The 20,921-nt window shown below is 42.3% G+C and overlaps 1 protein-coding gene across 1 annotated transcript in view; it reads right to left on the bottom strand.

Moving 5' to 3' along the window:
• Window positions 1–20,921, bottom strand: part of SPEG (striated muscle enriched protein kinase) — a 43,381-nt gene continuing 22,460 nt past the window's right edge. The window contains exons 12-24 of the mRNA XM_078865761.1: window positions 19,358–19,531; window positions 17,915–18,097; window positions 17,594–17,719; window positions 17,301–17,489; window positions 16,061–16,234; window positions 14,688–14,843; window positions 13,761–13,901; window positions 12,566–12,940; window positions 12,055–12,247; window positions 10,982–11,100; window positions 5,019–5,333; window positions 3,688–4,520; window positions 1–322 (exon numbers count right to left, since the gene is read on the bottom strand). Of these exons, the coding sequence (XP_078721887.1) occupies window positions 97–322; window positions 3,688–4,520; window positions 5,019–5,333; window positions 10,982–11,100; window positions 12,055–12,247; window positions 12,566–12,940; window positions 13,761–13,901; window positions 14,688–14,843; window positions 16,061–16,234; window positions 17,301–17,489; window positions 17,594–17,719; window positions 17,915–18,097; window positions 19,358–19,531 (3,204 nt within the window). The 3' untranslated portion in view covers window positions 1–96. The remainder of the gene's footprint in view (window positions 323–3,687; window positions 4,521–5,018; window positions 5,334–10,981; window positions 11,101–12,054; window positions 12,248–12,565; window positions 12,941–13,760; window positions 13,902–14,687; window positions 14,844–16,060; window positions 16,235–17,300; window positions 17,490–17,593; window positions 17,720–17,914; window positions 18,098–19,357; window positions 19,532–20,921) is intronic.

Raw genomic sequence — 20,921 nt, 5'->3', positions numbered from 1 at the left:
TTAGGCTTGACGATTCATCCGGGTCGACTTAAATCCATCGCTTGGTGACCCAACATAGGTGACCCAACATAACTAGATAAGGTATATCAACTTTGATCATGTGACACAGAGCGCCGCACTGCGCTGAAGGCCACTCCACTCGTTACCTGAGTTGACCTGAAGGACAACTGCAGTCGCCTCTGCACCAGCCACATTCTCGGCCCTCGCGATGTAAACTCCGGCGTCGGTGACCGTGGCCTTCGCTATTAGCAGGCAGTGTCGATCCTCACAACACCCGAGCTCTGTGTTTTCATTAGAATTTAACAATTGTCCATTCCGGAGCCTGCAATGAGGAACAAACAAACAAAAAAACACAGAGAATGTGACAATGTATAACACACGGTAGGGTGAAGATAACGAGGCCTTTAAGGCCAAATGGGGACTTTTTCGAGCGGTCTTCGCAAGCACTTGACATTTTAGCAACTGTTGCCACGCTATTTTCGATTGTAAAAAAAAAGGTTTTGCCAAATGTGTATATTTTTTTATTACAGTTGCTGACCCAAGGAGCCTAAAAACCAAAGGGACCAGCAACAAACATCGCTATTGAAGGTGTAACACGTTGTTCTTCATTGCAAGGCCCGCAGGCCAACTGGTGTCAAGACTAGAGGCTCATTGAAAACAGGGGGTTGGGTTCCGTCGCCGCGGTTAACACTCATCATCCAAGCCTATCGACGCATCCTATGCATTCAGTAAAAGTGAAAAACGTGTACAGTATTGTATAACATTTAAAAAAAATCTTTAGTATTAATGGTGAACAAAAACTGTTCAATAATTATACTGTAGTGAAGTCCAGATATCGGTCTCAGTGACGATGATGGTGATGTTTGGGGAGGGAGTTGGGGTTGGCTATCGGCATGAGCGGCTGTACTCTATCCTCAGAAAGCTTTCGCTTTAAGGACAAATTTCTCCTTGCCCTCTTCACACTATGCTCATATGCACCGCCAGCTCGACGCTTATGTGGGCCCTGATTAAGGGCAAAACAAACCACGAGTAGTGGTGCGGTATTGTACAGTAATCACGGTACACTTTCACGGGGCATAAATTGCAGCACTTTTAGGCTCTGACGACTGCTGCAACAACTGAATGACGTGGTACAAGCAGTGCCAGATTAAGCTAGTGCGGGGCCTGTAGCATATGTTACAAAGGGGCCCTAAACATATAAATATAAAAACACAAATTTTTCACGTGCATAGTAAAGTAATTGGATTTTTTCATTTGTTATACAGCCAGATAATACGACAAATCGCTAACCTTAAACACCCAGTAATTCATAAAAGTTGAAGGCGGTATAGTACTATAGTAATAGAGCAAGTGCAGAATCACTGAACCGGAATTGATGGCTTGAAAGCATTTAGCGCGGGGCCCTTGAAAGTGCAGGGCCCATAGCATATGTAGCTATTTTTGCTTCTACGATAATATAATCCGGCACTGAGTACAAGTATTTGTACGCGGGGTACGCGTATTGGTGGGTACCACGGCCGCTTGATGCTTGAACCCGGCCGGAGATTTGAAATCATGGGCAGCGTGAAATCCAAAACAGTGGTTACAGTGTTATAGCGTACCGTGGTTGTGGGAAAGGGAAAAAAACGGTATGCGCAATAATTATACATGAATACTCGAAACCGTGGTTGGAAAAAAACGTGGTCGACGTGGGATTGTTCTACGCGAATGTGAAAACACCCCCCCATAGTCGCGCCATCTAACCCCAATGGTTTCAAACGTGTGTGGTTGGTCCTCACCACTCCCGATGTCTTATCGGCAAAAAAGTGAAGGGCACTCGTGTAATAGATAACAGCTTCTTGACTTGAACAAGGTTACAAAAATTCATTATAGGTGTTTTTGCTGTTGGTTAGACCATGTACTGTATTGACCTGACCAAATCTGTGTCATCAAGACCCTCCACCACCCGACGCAGACAGTGAAAAACAATTGTCTTGCACGCGAGTGTTTAACAGCGCCCCGATTAATTATTGTTTGCAGCTTCCTGGTAATTTGGACATCAATCTGACTACCAAATTAAGCAGTTACATACATCAATTTGCACCAAGGCATCATGCCTTATGATGAATGGATTGCAACACATTTAAAATTTGATAAACTCAATATTCATGAATTTGGTGTTTCGGGTTTTACGACTCAAAAGTGGTATACATTCACTCGTTATAAGAGTGCACACAGCTCATAAGACAGTGTCAATAACTATATCAGGTAGTAAATGTCTCATGCGAATTACTCGGATAGTTTACCAGTCGTGTTGTGGGCTGCTCTGCTATTAACAAACTTGGCACATTTATGAGTTTTATTAATTTCAAGCAACTAACGACTGTCATCGTGGAATTACAAACACTGCACGTGTGTTGCAATGTTGAGCAACTTCCAGTAAAACCAAACGAAATATCTAAAACTATGCATGTATGCATGTATGTTGAACGTATGTCGGACTGTACGTAGCCAACCGTGCTAATCGGAGGTGAGGGGGACGGACAATAAACTAAACACAAAATCAGTTTTAAAGAAATTCGTTTTCAATCTAGACTTTTTAAAATAGTAGTGTTTGCATTTGACAAAGTCATCCTAAATGCACCTAATCACGTTTGATCTTGGAAGATAAGCAGTATTTTGGAGCCTGGTTCGTACAGGGACTCCTCTACTTATGAATATTCGACTTCCGAACTTTCAGAGATACGAACAAACCTGTGCGTTTGTCCAGTTGCCTGTTCGGAACCAGAGTCGTAAGTTTAACCGCCGCACAATAGATGGCGGTGGTGGCATCTACATTTGCGGAACGTGAAGAACCAGTGGCATCTACATCTACACGAGGTTATACAACTTTTAAAGCCATTCCCCGTCTTTAGTGTACATGCCGCAGAGCACGTTTGGACTTTGGAATCGATAGGAGTAAAAGTTGGACTTACGAACAAATCGACTTACGAACAGACCTCTGAAACCTAACTCGTTCGTAAGTTGAGGATTCCCTGTACTTGGACAGGTGCCACCAGGGCTTTGCCAGGTGTTGAAAAGTGATTAGATGGCAGTGTTGAGTGTTACACATCGCGAACGTGTGGGGTTTTTTTTCTCCCGTGGTTGTCCACCCACATTAAGCCACACACTCGTTTAATGGAACTGGCCAAACAATGCCAATGTGAGACCCTGCTGAATTAATCTGTGTGAGGCTTGCCTGGGTAAATCACTGGCTATATACATCTACAGAAAAGTTTTTATTGTTTGTTGTTGTTACTTTGTGACCCGCCTCTACTGGATATCTGTGAAAAAGAGCTACATAGCTCATCGGATATCTTCAGGATAAATCAATATTCTGATTCTGAAGTTTAATCACGCTCTATTAAATGTAATATACTCTTGATTTAGAAAGAAAAGCATTTACATGTGCTTGAGTAAAAACAGTCATCGTATAATAGCATAAGCTGGATATAGGCACAATTCTCATAAACACAACACATCCATATATTACACTGGTGGGATGAAGGCAAAGGGCAACTTCTGATAGAAGCACACTTCGTATATAATCACAATCTGGTAAAACTCCCAAGAGATGTGCTTATATCCAGCTTCTACTTTAACAATAATGTGCATGACTGTGAGAAGCACATTGACAAACGGTACCAAATGCGCCTGTGTGTCACCCACCAAACCACGGTGGGCTCAGGGCTGCCTCCAACTGTCACCTCCACGGTTACCGGCGATCCCTCAATAACCTCGGCACTGGCGAGCGGCTGAGTGAAACGCGACGGCTGACCAGCCAGCTGGCACCAGGAGCGAGGTGTCAGCGCCAGGTGCGTCTCCTCTCTGACAAGGCCCCGCTCAGAGCAGCCGTCGTATCCTCGTGCGGAGCCAAGTGCCGGACGTGGCGAAGCTTCGGGCACTGCGGGTAGCAGCGGTCCACAGGGCCCGACGGGGATTTTGTTGAACGTAACCAGTTTAACGAAAGAAAAGTAAGGGCACTTAAAATTCGTCGCGCGTGAATCTTTCCCAAAGTCAATTGAGCTGGGCGCTGCTCGGACGCCCAGATTTAATGCGACTTGGCCGTTGCCCATTGCAAACGGGCTAGCGGCACGTGCAGGAGCCTCAGCTTGAGCGTGGTTCTCAACAGAGCGAGAACGGGCATAACCACAGATGTGAGACGTGCACTCGAAATCTCTGCTGAAAACCGGCTCGTATTCGCACACGCAATGGTCAACGGTGCGCGACAACGACACGGGCCGTTCGATGCCACTGCCATCGTGCATTTGTGCACGCCGTCGCGCCATGCCGTTGTCATTTTTCTGCCACTCTTGTGTGCAATGACCATCCTCGATCGCTTTTTCACTGCGAGACGTGCGAGCCTCTGGGCTGCCATACGCACGCGAGGCAAGTGCTGCTTTCGAAGACGAACACGCTTGACCGTCCAATAATTTGGAGCGCCCAGTCTCTGGGTAAACAGCTGATGTGCACGATTTGGCATTTTTCAGGTAATGTTCCTTCTGAAAGAAAAAAAGGGTCAATAAAATCATTAATAAAAAAAAGTGAAACGAAACATTATTTCCTAAAACCATATGCACACGTGTTTGCACCACTTATTCAAAAAAATCAACATATGTGCATTGTGTTGATTTTTTTTACGGGTGGACTGCGTAATATTTTTTTACAGCCCTTTGTCAAACCACTTCTGGATAAAGGCCTCCCCAAGTTGTAAAAGGGGGTTATTTTGACCCGGACTTCACCCTTGCTGGTCAGTGCGCATTGTGAAGGGGGGGGGGGGGTGAGGGGGGGGGACCCAGGACCAGTTCAGATCTCACTCACCACGAAAGTTAGCCATAACCAGGTATCGAACTCAGGCGACATGGGTTCGTAGCACAGAATGTGGTGCCACTTCTGACAGGACTCAATTTAATATAAACAATTTAATGTTTACCCTCTGAATATGTAATACCTTTGGAATAATACGTAATAAAAAAAATGTTTTGATCAGTAAAACGTACCTGCCCTCCCTCCTTGGGAGAGTCTTCACCATCGTATTTTGAATTACTACACAATAGTGATGAAGTGGTTGCATTCTCAGAAGACAGTTTAACGCTCTGCTTCTCATCTTGGCCAGACATTCTATTTGCTGAAATTTCCAAAGGATCTTTCAAGCCTGAAAATGAATCAGTTTGTCTTGATGTTTCATCTTCAGAGGGACGTTTTTTTAAATTGTTTTCTTTTATATCGGCTACTGTCTCCCTGAGTACATCTCCCACAGTGCTTGGATTTTCTTCCGAAGCAGGATTCTCCGAATGTTCCTTTATTTCTTTCCCCTAAAAAAACATCAATATGAGACTAAACGTTAACACATACTCATGCTCATGAAACCACCAATTGAGTTTATTGCAGTTTAAAATGTCAACATCACTCATTCACAAACATTCAGTGTTTACTGAACAATGTTTACAGAGACGTCCATTCAGTCATTGGAACGGGTAAAGGTACACCCCTGCAATTACTTGCTCATGTCACCTCTGGTAGAATGGCTTCCACTATAAAAAAAGAACTCTGGAAAGCTGCTCAGGAGGGTATTTTGCCTTACTTTTAAATGCTGGCCAGACATTTTAGAATAGGTCGGAGTACCCACAAATGAACCGCACCGCACACAACCTGTTAATTGGGGCTCCACGGTGGCGAGATGTTAACTACCTCGCCTGGTATACAGGATGGTTGTGGGTTCGATTCCGACCATGATGCCTGTATATTTGGAGTTTTCATGTTCTCACAGTGGTCGTGTGGATTTTTCTCCAGTTCCCTCCCGTTTTCGCCTCCACGTTTAGAAACATGTGTTTGCTATACATTTCCAAAATAAGCCATTTCCATTGGGCTATCATTTGTGGCCAGGCCACTTCTGAAAAAAAACATATATAACTCTGTGGGCCTTACCTGGTAAAATAAAAACATTAGTTTGTGTTTTTTATTGAGTTAATATGGTATACCAATTTATACCACTGAGTCGAATGAGGTGGAGGTATGATAATTGTTTTTTTACCCTTCTATCTGGCAACAAAACTGACACCTTTTTACAAGGAGTCATGTTTGCATAGACCACAATACCTGCAGTCATAATGCAAACAAAAAACATAACTCTGATAATGTGCACTGTCCTTGAAGTTGATTGGTCCACACCCAAGACAGCTTTCCTTAGAGCCTAGTCTCACATGGGTTGGACCAGATGACGCCAAAAGGCGCACAACTCAAAGACAATGCACCATCAGAGTATGAGAGCTTGGGGTAAGCAATGGTGAGGTGGAGGTATTTAACCCTTTCCCATTCCGAGACGTCTACAAGTTTGCAGGATGAAGTCCCATCGACCGCTGAATCTCGGGAGGTGAAAGCGGTTCAGCATAAATTTTATTTTTAGAGGCATAGCACCTTTGTTTTTAAAGACATCATACTCACCGCTGAGATCCATAGCGACACGGCCACATCCTATAATAGCAGGGGGCAAACTGTGCCATACACCCTCCCGCATGGCCTTGTGGGAGCTTCGATACAGATAAAATATTGTTTTTAAGTGACTTTATCTTAACTGATGACATACACGTACGTCATCGAAATGGGAAATGGTTAAGAAACTTTCCAATTTTTCAACTGTCGTGCCACAAGACTGAACCAGTGACCTCTGCATAGCAAGCCAAGTGGGCTAACCATTCCACCATGACATCAGCATCCCTCAGTTAATTATCTGATACCAAAAAATAATAATGTATCGTTATGCAATTTGTTTACAAAGAGGTTTTGCCCTTTCAATTAATGGAGGACTTAAATAATGTAGGCAAATAATCTGACCATATATAACCATTTATGGTCATTTGATCGCATGCAGAAACTGAGGTTAAATGCTTTCCCTGATTAGGATATTTTTTAGGTAACTTAAAAAGTGCAAACCTAAATATGCATTTTCCTGAAACAACTGCGCCACCCATCCACATCAAATTGCCATATCGTCATGGAAATGCATGAATGCTACATACTAAGTATCCACTCAATAGCAGAAATGTATCTTTCAATATTAATTTTAGAACTTTCGTGACTGCAGGAATTATTATTTGGTTCTTTTGGTTAAGTCACGTCTAAAGATAAAATAATGAAATAGCGACATAAAATCTAACCAGAAAACTATAGACAGACATATTAGCAGACCGATATCACCAAGATACATAGCGGGAGCAACACAGGTATCTTGGTGATATCGGTCTGCTAATATGTCTGTCTATAGTTTTCTGGTTAGATTTTATGTCGCTATTTCATTATACCTGATGATGATTGCTTGTGTTGCAATCGAAACGTCGTATTCTATTATTTAATTTAATTTATTATTTTATCTTTAGACGTGACTTAACCGAAAGAACCAAATAATAATATCTTTCAATGTATTACATTTGAAAAGTTGTTATCCCTGTCGTTTAAACAAAAATTATATTCTCTAGTTTAACACATAGACTTTCACGACCAATATCACCCATAATAGTTTTTTTTTGGGTTAGATCGCCTAATTATAAATGTGTTGTTAAACCCTCCACCACCCAACACAGCTGATTAGTAAGGATTTTCACGTAAACAAAACATGCCAATTCGTTACTAGTCCAGCGCGCCGGTGTGTTGGAGATCAATTCCACCACAACGTTTACAATCAGAGTACGACGTTTCACCAGTAATTACAACAAGCATCATAAGGTGGACAGCCAGATTCTGACGGGTTTAACGACACAATTATATGCATGCGATGTAAAGCTTTCGTGACTGCAGGGATTCATATTCTTGGTTCTTTCGGTAAAGTCACGTAGAAGGGAAATAATAAAGTAATAAAAATAAAACTATTAAATTCTCACGACGTTTCAGCCCCTTTTGCCCACTTCAGCAATTGTCTCTTGCTGTGGTTGTCCCACCTGATGACGGGCGCTTGTATTGCGCCCGAAACGTCGTGATTTAATATATTTTATTTTCTATCTACGTGACTTTACCGAAAGAACCAAAGAGTATGAATCCCTGCGGTCACGAAAACTTCAAATCTAGATTCACCACACTTATTAGTGAGGGTCAGTGAAGGTTGGGAGGAGTGGACCGGTTCTGATATCACTTGCCACAGATATTAGCCGTGGCCGGGAATCGAACCTGGGATGCTGGGTTCATTCCACAGTTCGCTAACCACTGTGCCACCGCTTGGCTCTCATTATTTAGCAAAGAATGGCATGACTAAAGCACTTCTAAAACTCTTACGTTGCAACTAATCTGCTAAGAAGTGCAATTTGTGGCCTATCTGTTCCAAAGTTTCGTAATCTCTTTTCCACATTACTGTTCATTTATCACGAGTAGGTGCCACTATTACTTAGATACACCGGAACATACTACTGCCCTACTACTGCCCTCTTGGAACACTTCTGCATGCTGAGCACGTTCCGTGTGGCATGTGTTTAAAGCCTTAAATCACTTCAATCGCCACTGAATGCAAGGTTACAGCAGCCTATATGTTACTTTAACGTCTGACTGGCAAACTATTGGCGTACGTATGTTAAATTTCTTTCGCACCGTACGTAGCCAATTGGAGGTGCGGATATTTATTGCACACATTTGTAAATCTGTTCATGCAGACATGTGCTGCCTAAGCGATGAAGTTAATTCGGTACAATTACGATGTCTAAATGTGCCACGCCAAATCGGCACTGAATGAAATGTATGCAAACATCGATTGTACTTGACGCAATTGCCGAGCACCAGCATTTATCTGGACGTATAACTGTATATAAGGACAACGTTGCCAATACCGACCCAGCCATTCTGTTAGATTACAGACAGTCCAAGTGACATCATCATTATTACAGTTAAGGAGATGATATTACGAGGCAAAAATACTAACTAATGATACAAATAATGCAGTAATAACCACAGTCGTTTGGCAGGTCGTGTATGGTTGGGTAGAGTGTGGCTACTTCCACCTCTTCCAAGTTCTTCTTGGTTCTTTCGGTAAAGTCATCACGTAGAAGGGAAATAATAAAATAATAAAAATAAAACATAATAATTCTCACGACGTTCCGGCCACAACGCAAGCAGCCGTCCTCAGGTGAAGAACAGGTCTGTCGCTTGCGTTGTGGCCGAAACGTCGTGAGAATTATTTTATTATGTTTTATTTTTATTATTTCCATTCTACGTGACTTTACCGAAAGAACCAAGAAGATGAATCCCTGCAGTCACGAAAGCTTTATATCGAAATCTCTTCCAAGTTGTCTGCCTCGTGTGGAAGAGTAGGCCAAAAGCCTCCGAGTAGAACTCTCTAGGGCGCCCTCTAGTGGAGGCCCTCACATGGCCGCACATTTAACTTTTACTTTAAAAACGAAATGTTCAAATGTTTTAGATTTGAAGCTTTCGTGACTGCAATGATTCATATTCTTAGGTTTTTTCGGTAAAGTCACGTAGGTAACAACATTAATAAGTATAACCCGTAAAAACAAAGTTTTTCACTATAAATCCTTTATATGCGTGGCAGCGAACTTAATATAAAGGATTTAAAAATATATTCGCCTGTGGAGGACGCGGGGATCGATCCCGCGACCTTTGGCATGGGAAGCGAGGGCGCTACCAACTGCGCTACTCCGCCACGACCTGTGGAGGGGTTACGCTCTTAGGGCTCTTATACTGTGACGTTCAGCCAAAGCGATGAATGAGTTCTATTTGAATATATGTAAAATATTTTTTTATGCCTAAAAAGTGTAAAATTTTGGGAATTTTTTTTCACGAAAAATAATTGTCTGGCACAACGAGTCTGTGTGGAAAATGTCAGCTCGATTGGATCAGGGGAAGTGGGTTAAAAAACGACCGAAAGATTTGCACGGTCCTAAGCAAGCAAGCAAGCACGCGAACTTAATATAAAGGATTTAAAAAGTAAAATAAAATAAAAATAAAAATCACGACGTTTCGGAGGCAACACAAGCTTCCGTCTTCAGGTGGTACCGTCACAGCCACGACAGCTGTATCAAGTAAATGAGAGATTTCAGGAGCTACCATTCCGTTTATATAATGGTTGGAGAAGGTGGTGGGGCAAGGGCCGCATACTTTTATTAATATGGTAAGGTGAGGCTTGAGACTAAGAACAGACTGCATAACAAAGGCTGAACCTTTGTTGAGCTGAGCCTTTGTTATGGAGAGGTGCGGTTTGTGACTCAACCTGTAATAAGAAGACCACCACTAAACATGGTTAAACAGTAATGGTTGTCTGTCAAATAAGATTGGCAAAAAAGTGTAGTTAAATCTTTTTGCATGGTTAATCACATCTTTGGAAAGATGTGATTAACCATCTTTGGAAAGATGTGATTAACCATGCAAAAAAAAAAGATAACAAAGGCTCAGCCTTTGTTATGCAGTCTGTTCTTAGTCTCAAACCTCACCTTACCATATTAATAATAAGTATGCGGCCCTTGCCCCACCACCTTCTCCAACCATTATATAAACGCAGTGGTAACTCCTGCAATCTCTCATTTACTTGATACAGCTGTCGTGGCTGTGACGGTACCACCTGAAGACGGAAGCTTGTGTTGCCTCCGAAACGTCGTGATTTTTATTTTTATTTTATTTTACTTTTTAATGTTTTTACCTACGTGACTTTACCGAAAAAACCTAAGAATATGTTCAAATGTTAACGTTCAGCCGAGTTGTATCCAAATGAAAAGATTTACATGACCTCGTGGGTTCTGATTTTACACGCGGTAAATAAGTTTGATTAAACAGTTCAGAAGACAACAGCACATATTTCACCGTAGCATTCTAATTGAGTCAATAGTAATCTGCTGTCGTTCAATAAAGTACCTCGACTCGGGGTTCAAATGTGAAGCACAATATCAGAATAAATTACGGTTTATTATTCTCCGCAATCATCATGGTTTTAAAGTTGTAAGGTCAGCATGTTGACCGATGTAAAATGCACCTTCGTCAGAAGTTTTTCTTCAAGGTCTCTTATTTCGTTGCTCGTTTTTCTGATCGACGTCATTATTTCATCGTGTTGGGTCCTGGTTTTCTCGATGTACTTTTTACTTTCCTCAGGGCCTACAGAACATCAGCAGAAAACAATACGCATATAGAAGGTATTTTGTTTGTTGGTCGGTAATAATAATACAATTTATAACACGCGCAATGTTGCGGACCGAAAACGCAAACTCTGAGGCGCGTAGCGGAGCTCGGCGTCGGATCACGTAGCGTGATTCCATGGAGACTCGGTGGTAAAATGTCGAGCGGAAGAGATGCGCCCTTAGGTTGTTTTTGAGCGTCGAAAATGATTGACCGTTACGGATGTGAATAGGGGGGATGGCGTTCCAGATGACGGGGGGGCTGCGACGGAGAAACGACGAGAAGCAATTATAGTCCTTGTCCTGGGAGTTTCGAGGAGGTTCTGCCACGCACTGCGAAAGTTCCTACGATTAATTGAAGTGTAAGGGCGTCAGCAGAGAACTTAAGTACGGTGGGTAGGCGGATTTCAGGGCGCAGTAGCAGAGGCAAGCGATCTTGAAGGTAATTCTGGTCGAAATGGGCAGCGAAGGATGGACAGGGAGTCAGGGTGAGGGTTGCGGGGGCTGTGGACAACTCCAGATTCATCCCACTAGTCTAACTTTTATTAAACCAGATTATCAACTATATCAAACTGACAGTCTCAGATCAATTACTCATGGCTGTTTTTAAAAAAACATCAAAATAAACTGTGGCTTTTAACTCAATTTGGCAAATTTAGCCCTGAAAATCAATAAATAAAACTACAACTTTGCTTTACTGCCACGTGACCAACATCAGTGCAGCAGGGTTGTGTAGGAACATGTGGCACCGTGGTTGTGAAAGAGATGTCACTTGATGGGATCTCAGAAGTAACTCCATGATATCACCATCCACGAGCCATTTTTCAACATGGGGCGAGGCACTTCTCTGCGAGTTCCCAAATTATATTTCCTTCATGACAGTGATGGCACAAACACACAGCAGGCCAAAACTACACATTAAAAAAAATTGAACTTCGCTTCCCGTAGACACGGAGAGCAAGGTCTTCAATCAAGTGCATCCTCTCCTCCTGTTCAGGAACCGTAGGCCACAAGAACAAGTCGAATTGGCGGCCTAGCATTGCCATGCCCTCGCGAGTCTTGCACTCGGATGAAAACGTTCTCACGCGCGCGATGGTGGACACGGTTTCCTCGCACCAGAAGATACTCTGAAAGAGCAACACAAACATGTGATTATTTGATGCTCGATGGTGGGCAATTATACCACAGAACAAGTCACAGGCCTTAAGACCCTTATACCTGGCATAGTACTGGCACAATCATTGTTCTTAACTCGGTGGTACAATTGTACAAATGTGGACAAAGTTCGATACGGTGTTTTAAATTAGTTATTCAAACATGCAAAACTTTTGTGGAAAATGCAGTGATTACGCCGAGAGCGTTTGGTGACGTAATAAAAATAACCACGTGGTTTTTTGCTTCCTAAAAAATTATCAGCTTTTAAATGAAAACAACCGCGGGCTCACATCCTTCATGGCGTCCTGAAGTTGGATGGTTAACTCCAAATTGCATCTGTATTCCTCCACAACCCTTTCCAGCTCGGATACATCCTTGTTCAGTTCCACTGTGTCTGCTTTCAACTCGTCCGCCCAGTTCAGCAGTATCTCAGTGCTCTTGTGATTCCACTCCCCCACTTCTCCACCTGGTGCTGAGCACTCCTGTCCCACCAGTTTTCCAGATGCTCCCAGGTTTCCCCCTCGCCCTTCAACTCCATTTACATCGGCAGCGAGATCACGCTCATTCGCTTGAATCCCCTGAGGCTTCAGGGTACAGGCCTCGCTCCAATTATTCAGCGTATCCGTCAGTTTTTCTTGGAAACGCTGCCATCGCAATTTAAATGCCTAAAGTTTTGGTAGGAGGGAAGGAAACAGCTTGGTACAAAGAAGAAATTCTCTTTAATAAATGTTCATATACAAGTAGTTTTGAAAGTGCACGCTGCAGAACAAAGATGTGGTGAACATTAAAATAGTTGCATGAGATAATTATTTGTTTGCTTATTCAGCTTAATGAGAATCAAGACTTTTATTAAACAGATGCTTCTGTATAATTCGTTATACACATAAACGAGTAAAAGTATTAGTTCAGTAATAGGATACAGTCCATTCTCAATCAACTGCTGGATGAAAGCCTCATCATGCTGTCTATCATGGGTAATTTTTACCATACTTCACCACACTGGTCAGTACAGGTTGGTGAAAGGGGATGCGTTCAGATATCACTCGCCACTGATATCAACCTTGGCTGGGTTTCGAACTCAGACTGTTAGGTTCATAGCGCAGAGTGAACTTTTGCATATATTCTTAGGTTTTTTCGGTAAAGTCACGTAGGTAAAAACATTAAAAAAGTAAAATGAAATAAAAATCACGACGTTTCGGAGGCAACACAAGCTTCCGTCTTCAGGTGGTACCGTCACAGCCACGACAGCTGTATCAAGTAAATGAGAGATTGCAGGAGCTACCACTCTGAAACGTCGTGATTTTTATTTTATTTTACTTTTTTAATGTTTTTACCTACGTGACTTTACCGAAAAAACCTAAGAATATGAATCATTGCAGTCACGAAAGCTTCAAATCTAGAATTTTGCATATACTTTGTAAAAAAACTAAAGTTTAGTGCGATGCACAGCATTATACTCAGCATTGTTAACCAACCCTTATGTACCGGCAGCTTCTCCATGTACATCTCCACTTGTTGAACCTGATTTATTGCCGCTTTAGCTTTGCGGGATTTCTCAGGCTTTTTCATGTAGTTAAACCTCAAGTTGTTGAATTTCCTCTTCAAATCTCGGTAGGATTCTGTAAACTACACACACATTTATAAGCACAAGAATATTATTTATATAATAATATACATTCCTTTGTTAAAACTACTGCTAGATAAATGCCTCTATGGGGGTAGTTGGCCATAATTTACAATTCTGGTCAGTCTGGGTTTGTGAAGTTTGGGGCCAGGACCCATTCAGATGTCCATTCCCCACTGATGTCAGCTGTAGTCAGGAATCAATCTCAGGTCGCCAAGTTCATAGCGCAGTGAATAAACCACTATGCCGCTGCCCACCCCCCCCCCCCCCTAGTTATATGTAGTGCATAACAAGATGGGGTAGTTAAGGCCCTGTGGAATATGATGAGAAAACATGCACAGGCTGATGCTGTTACCTATTTACCTGTTTAGCATTATTCCATTTATTTGATGATATCAATGGGCTAATTAAATTATGGAAAGTATGTTTGTTGGGCAATGCTAGAGAAACATTTCCTAAACCCGCATTTTCTCAAGTGGATCATTGTACCCTAAATTTTCCATTATTTTTATCCCAATGATATTCGTGAAACAACATATATGCACGCAATAAGAGGCGAACAGATCTGTAAATCTCAAAGTCACTCTGTCACTCTTTTTCAATTGAAAAGATGATCGATTCATTATTCGACAACGTGAAGTATTACATTTCTGTGTAAACACAACAATCATCGCATTAAATGGGCCGTGTCGTTTTTCTTCCTATTCCCTGCACTGTGTAAATAACTTTCCCTATAAATATTTATTCATAAAGCAAAAAACCCATCCATACAACCGGAGCTTTCGAACCTCCTTCAGTTCTTCACGGGTGGCGCAGAGGTTGAGGTTCATTTGAAATTTACGTTCCACCGCGAGACCTTTCCTGCTCCACTCTGTGCAACGTTCAGCCAAAACATCAGCAGCTGACGAAAGCTTCTCTTGGCGAGCGGCGCATGTCACCGTCCACTGAAAATTAGTACATCGGATGGTGTTGGTTATTTACCATCCTAACCACATGTATACAACACGGCCACACTCAATGGCATGCAGTCACAACATTGTACGGCACTTATGTAGGCAGTTTTCCTATACGGCGCATTTAATATTTAATTCGTAAGAATTCTGGCAATAAGCAGGTAAAATTTACTTTGTTTTCGGCGTACGAATACATTTGCCGCAATCAAAGATACGAACAAAGATTGTAGTGTGGATTGACATCGGGCACCTTATGGTAATATTCAAATGTACGTAGGGAATTAATTAATCATTCATCAAAAGAACGTAAGAAGCAGCATTTTCATTTTTCGATTTAAAAGCTTTCGTGACTGAAGGGATTCATCTTCTTGGTTCTTTCTGTAAAGTCACGTAGAAGGGAAATAATAAAATAAAAATAAAACATAATAAAATAATATAATAAAATAACATACTATTGTAATATAATAATATAATATAATAATTATATTATTATGTTTTATTTGTGTTTTTAATTATTTTATTATTTCCCTTCTACGTGACTTTACCGAAAGAACCAAGAAGACAGCGTTTTTATATCAACTAAATGTCTACTTTATACCAACAAACACGCATTAATTTGCAATTTTTGGCACACAGCCAATGGGAAAAAAACTTGTGGCAAATTTACCCTGGCATCACTTCAAATGACGCAACCACATGCCAGATCACAGAGACCACATGTCGCACGACGAGGATTGAACCCCTGCTGCCACAGCGTGTGTGCGTTTTCGAAACTTGTTTTCATTGTTTCTTGTTATTTATTCGACAAGAGCCCGGTAAAAGGCACAATCCATAATAAAGAAAGTGGGGGGGTGGGGGGGTGCTATTGAATTCCGGGTACGGAAGTCCGAACTCAGTGCTCCTGGGTTCTAGGAAAGAGGTTGGGCTCGCTGCCCCACTCACGTAGTAGGGACTGCCTGCAAGTGGGAACAAAGGGGTATTTTTATATATGGGGGAATGGAAGGCAATGTAAGAGGAACAAAAGCAAAGGGACTGAATTCCGGGTACGGAAGTCCGAACTGGGTGCTCCTGGGTTCTGGGAATGGGTAGAAAGGTTGGGGCTCACCGTCCCGCTCATGGGGAAGGCAAGGGATGAGGAACAAAAGTAAATGGAAAAAGGTAGTGGGGGCAGGGGGCAATGCGTTTTTGAGTCTTCCCAACCGTCTCACCGAAGTGGTGACAATGTCTGCGATGAGCGAGAGGGCAAGGCCGCAGAGGTTCATGACACGCGTTCGCTTCTCCTGCCAGTGCGTTAGGAGCGTCTGTGCATGGGTGATGTCGTGAGACGGACAGGCGGAACTCCAACTTTGGTCTAACTCCTTGGACCAGTCGAGTCTGTCCAGCTGTGACAACACACACCGGAGTTGTGGGACATCTGTCACGACGGTGCAATAGCTACACAGTGAAGTGAAGGGTGTACGTTTAGTGTGGAGTCAGAGAGACTGGCTTTTTGTACACACGAGGTAGTTTTGCCTTTTGTTGATATGCCATAACGTGACAAATGAGCCATGGCACTTAGAAAACAACGAACCAATCACCAAGAAATTATGTGACACTAATCACAGCATGGGAGCCTGTAATTGGTTAGATCCTCTGTAGAGGGCAAGCAGAGGGTATATGAATGATTATCTTTTAAGGACAAACTGCACTCGTGCTGGAAATTAAAATTTATAAATAGGTATACGCATTGCACGCGAACAAAAAGCTTGGTGATCACAATATTTACGAGCGTGCATCTTGTACAGCTCAATTTAATTTGCCAAGTGTCTTTAACTGTGCGTGTATTGCATAGCAAAGGTAAACACAGCAATGTTGTTTTGCACCATCTACAGGATCAGGCGATGAAAAATCCACAGGGAACTGCCACAAAGCTCCAAATTAGAAAACATGTCTAGCCAAATGTGATTTTTTTTCTCTCTATATAATATCCCTGCAGTGCACCATAACGATTTTAAGTACATTAACGAAACACAGTGCAAATAGACATTTCTGTCATACTGCAGTCTGGAACTTCACGGAATTAGTACAATCGAACTATAATTGCAATTATACCTACATAGCGGGTTCAATTAATTAAATGTATGAATGCTACTGAAAATAACCTACTTCACTTCTTCATCACAATCTATTTCATGCTATGGTAGGCAAAATAATGGTGCAATGCTTATAGCAATATAACCATAAAATGTCAAGTTACGTGTTTGCAAACGGAAAATGCTGAATTCACTTTGTTTATCATCAATTGTTTTTCTGTGGGTTAAACATTCCCCATCCATTCACGAGCATGAACACAAAAATAGCAACGTTTCATTTATATTCGTAATATTAAAAATAAATAAATCCTCAATCTCATTACGCTCTCACGATCTCTCTCATTGGGTTTCGGGTTGGGAGTCATTGCCCCTTTACTTCATCAGTGACTTGATGCAACTTGGCAGCCATCTCCAGAACACGCTGACTCTCATTGATTTGATGTCTGGCCCGGCAGTGCAATGCCATCAGATCCGAGATGCCCGCTTCTGCTTCTTCACAATGCGAACCACAAGCTGCCAGCAGGTTCCGGGCCATCTCCAGATATTCCACGTCCGCGCTTATCCCCTGGAAGCCACAGGCAAATATTAATGTGTTGGGGGGGGGGGAAGGGGGGGGTCAGCAACGGGATTTTGTTTGCTCGAAAAATTATAAATATCCGTGGCGTGCACCTGAAAACTTGGCCTGGCCTGTTGGAGAGCAAGGACGAGACGGACGACAGCTTCGCGATCTTGCTCGAGGTCTACGCTCGATAGCGGAACGAAAAGGTCTTCCACCTTCTTCAATTTAGATATTGTCTGGAAAGACCACAAAAAATGGCGATTGTAAACGGTTTAGTGTATGACTTATTCATGAAGTAACATGTAAATAGAAAACTGAATGCGTTCCGCAGTTGACAGCACAGAGCAAGTGCGCACCAAAAAACATGCAGTTGATTCTTTTTTATTAACAGCTCATGCATTAAGGCAGCCACTTCAAAGGTACTCATTTACCTTCTGTATCATCTCTTGAAGTTCCTTTAAATAATTCTGGTGTACAGACCTGGCCCAACCTAGTGTGACGTGGAAAGACATCCACAGCTCAATTAGCCGCAACTTTTTCTTCATTAGCTCCTCCGTTGCGGATTCGACCACGGTCACCATGTTCTTCACAGGCATCTGCGTACTTGGCGCAACCTAAAAAAAAATCACTTTGAGCGTGCGTAGAAAATCCGAATCAGAAAATGTATTTATGCCGAGGAATCCGATGAGATGTAAAGCTCTTTTTTTCACATGCCTAGGAGTTCACAGATATCCAGTATTTAGACCATGGGAACCTCAGAGTATGAGAGCTCGGGGTAAATACTTACCCCGAGCTCTCATACTCTGATGGTGCATTGTCTTTGAGTTGTGCGCCTTTTGGCGTCATCTGGTCCAACCCATGTGAGACTAGGCTCTAAGGAAAGCTGTCTCGGGTGTGGACCAATCAACTTCAAGGACAGTGCACATTATCAGAGTTATGTTTTTTGTTTGCATTATGACTGCAGGTATTGTGGTCTATGCAAACATGACTCCTTGTAAAAAGGTGTCAGTTTTGTTGCCAGATAGAAGGGTAAAAAAACAATTATCAGATATCCAGTAGTTCAAAGATGGCCAGCATTTCAACTGCTGGCGAATGGGGGAAGCCCTTGAGAGCCCCTCGAGAGCACTGGTTCTTCAACTTAACTACAAACTCACAAACCTTTGGTGATACAAAGTAGTCGTAAATTTCGATTTAAAGATTTCGTGACTGCAGGGATTCATCTTCTTGGTTCTTTCGGTAAAGTCACGTAGAATGGAAATAATAAAATAATAAAAATAAAACATATTAAAATAATTCTCACGACGTTTCGGCCACAACGCAAGCAGCCATCCTCAGGTGAAGAACAGGTCTGTCGAGAAGACAGAGTCTGAATTCAGACTCTGTCTTCTCTATTATTTTATTATTTCCATTCTACGTGACTTTACCGAAAGAACCAAGAAGAAAAAAAGTAGTCGTACTTACGAGCCCATGCTTAATTCGTGTTTCGATGATTTGCCTTATAAAAAAAAATCTGGCCATGTCTCGCACCCCCAGAAAGGGAATCTCGCACACCCCCAGAGGGTGCGTGCACCCAGGTTAAGAACCACAGAGTAGGCCGCGTATTCGGCCTACTCTTCCACACTGGTCAGACCTTGACAATTGACTAAGCTTCGTGTACCCCATTTATACTTCTGGGTGGAAAGAGGCAGGAAGGGATGAAATAAACTTGCACCGCTGTTTCACTGCCACGCGGGGAAATCGAACCGGCAGACTCTGGACTGCGTGTGCTATCCATTACAGCACGGCAAGTGTCCGACTTGGCCGCGCATTATTTTCCAATCAATCAAGACACAATGCGCCCATGATTAAATGCGGAAATCGTGCAAATGCCATACCAGCGCAACAGCTGTGATGAAGCCAGAGCCAAGGTCGCGTGAGGACGCCATCGCATTAAGGGTCGTCCTCCACTTGGAATTTCCTTGCTCCACCAACATCGCCCGCTCCTCGTGCCCGACGTTCGTCAACTCCGCCTTGAAGAAATCCTCCATTGACCTCGAGTATTCGCCAATCTGTGAAAGAGGGTGCATCAAGAAGAGTGAATTCACGCACAAGCGTCGGCTAACATCCCACGGCCTCCATTCGTCTACAAACAGGGTTGCGACGTTCCATCTGCGTTGTTGTTGTTGATATTTCATGAACACTTGGACTCCTGTTGCTTGTGATTAATCAGAATCAGAATCCGTATTTAGACTGGAGGAGGAATTACGATGAGCTACGAAGCTTTGTGTTCACAGATGTCCAGTCGGGGCAGGTCAAAAAGTTACAACAACAAACAATGCAAACACCTGATAGGAGTACAACGTATAGGAAATGTAAGCAAGTCACAAATAACAAATAATTTTTTTTACAGTATAAAGTATATAACTACAAATTACAAAAGTACATAGATTCCGGCCGATTTTTCAACAATAAATGCAAGTTTCGATTTAAAGCTTTCGTGACTGCAGGGATTCATCTTCTTGGTTCTTTCGGTAAAGTCATGTAGAATGGAAATAATAAAACAATACAAATAAAACATCGTGAGAATTATTTTATAATCTTTTATTTTTATTATTTTATTATTTCCATTCTACGTGACTTTACCGAAAGAACCAAGAAAATAAATGCAAGCTTGGGCAAGGAAAATAAAATTGCACATTAAAATTGAACAATCGCCACGTGGGTAAGGATCAAAGTTAGAAATCACATTAGCAAATATGTGCAATTACCTCTGTGGATACTCAAGTACAGCCACTTTGTCAATCTACTGCTGGAGGAACCCCCCCCCCCCCCCCCAATGCCATGCGGGTGGTGCGGGTTACATGACCATACTTTTCAATGCTGGTCAGTGCAGGTAGGTAAGGTAGGGAGCATAGACTTGCGTGGGTATTACAGTACAACGGTGGATTTTGTTACATTGCCCTCTGCTACCCATGATGTAGCTCCAGCACCACAGTACAGTACAAATGTAGAGTACAGTGCAGTAATTGTAAACATAAAAAAACGTGTTCAATTAAAACACGTTTTAAGGGAATTTATTTGAATTTTATTTTATTATTTCCTGGTTATTCTCTCCGATTGTGCATACACCGTCTATGGAGACAACATTTACAATGAAATGCACTTCATTCATATGCAAATATGAGACAACTGTGAATGCAATTCATTCTACCACAACGTACAGAACACGCAGCCAATTTGACAATGTAGTCCAGCCGAGGAGAACTCCTCTTCTCTACAGCCCTATTACCCACAACTCCACACCATTCTTCCCATTATCCCCGACTTTACCCAAAATTCATAGCGAAGCGGCTTGCTAAAACTCGCGTTTTTTCCCCCTCAGATTACAGAAAATGCATCCTATTATCCGCGGGGCTATCCGCGATTTTCTACCCCAATGGATTGGAGTTCAATTCACGG

Source organism: Lampetra fluviatilis, chromosome 21, assembly GCF_964198595.1.
Source record: "Lampetra fluviatilis chromosome 21, kcLamFluv1.1, whole genome shotgun sequence".
Lineage (NCBI taxonomy): Eukaryota > Metazoa > Chordata > Hyperoartia > Petromyzontiformes > Petromyzontidae > Lampetra > Lampetra fluviatilis.
Note: the sequence above shows the minus strand (reverse complement) of the source record. Positions and strands in the feature narration are given on the sequence as shown.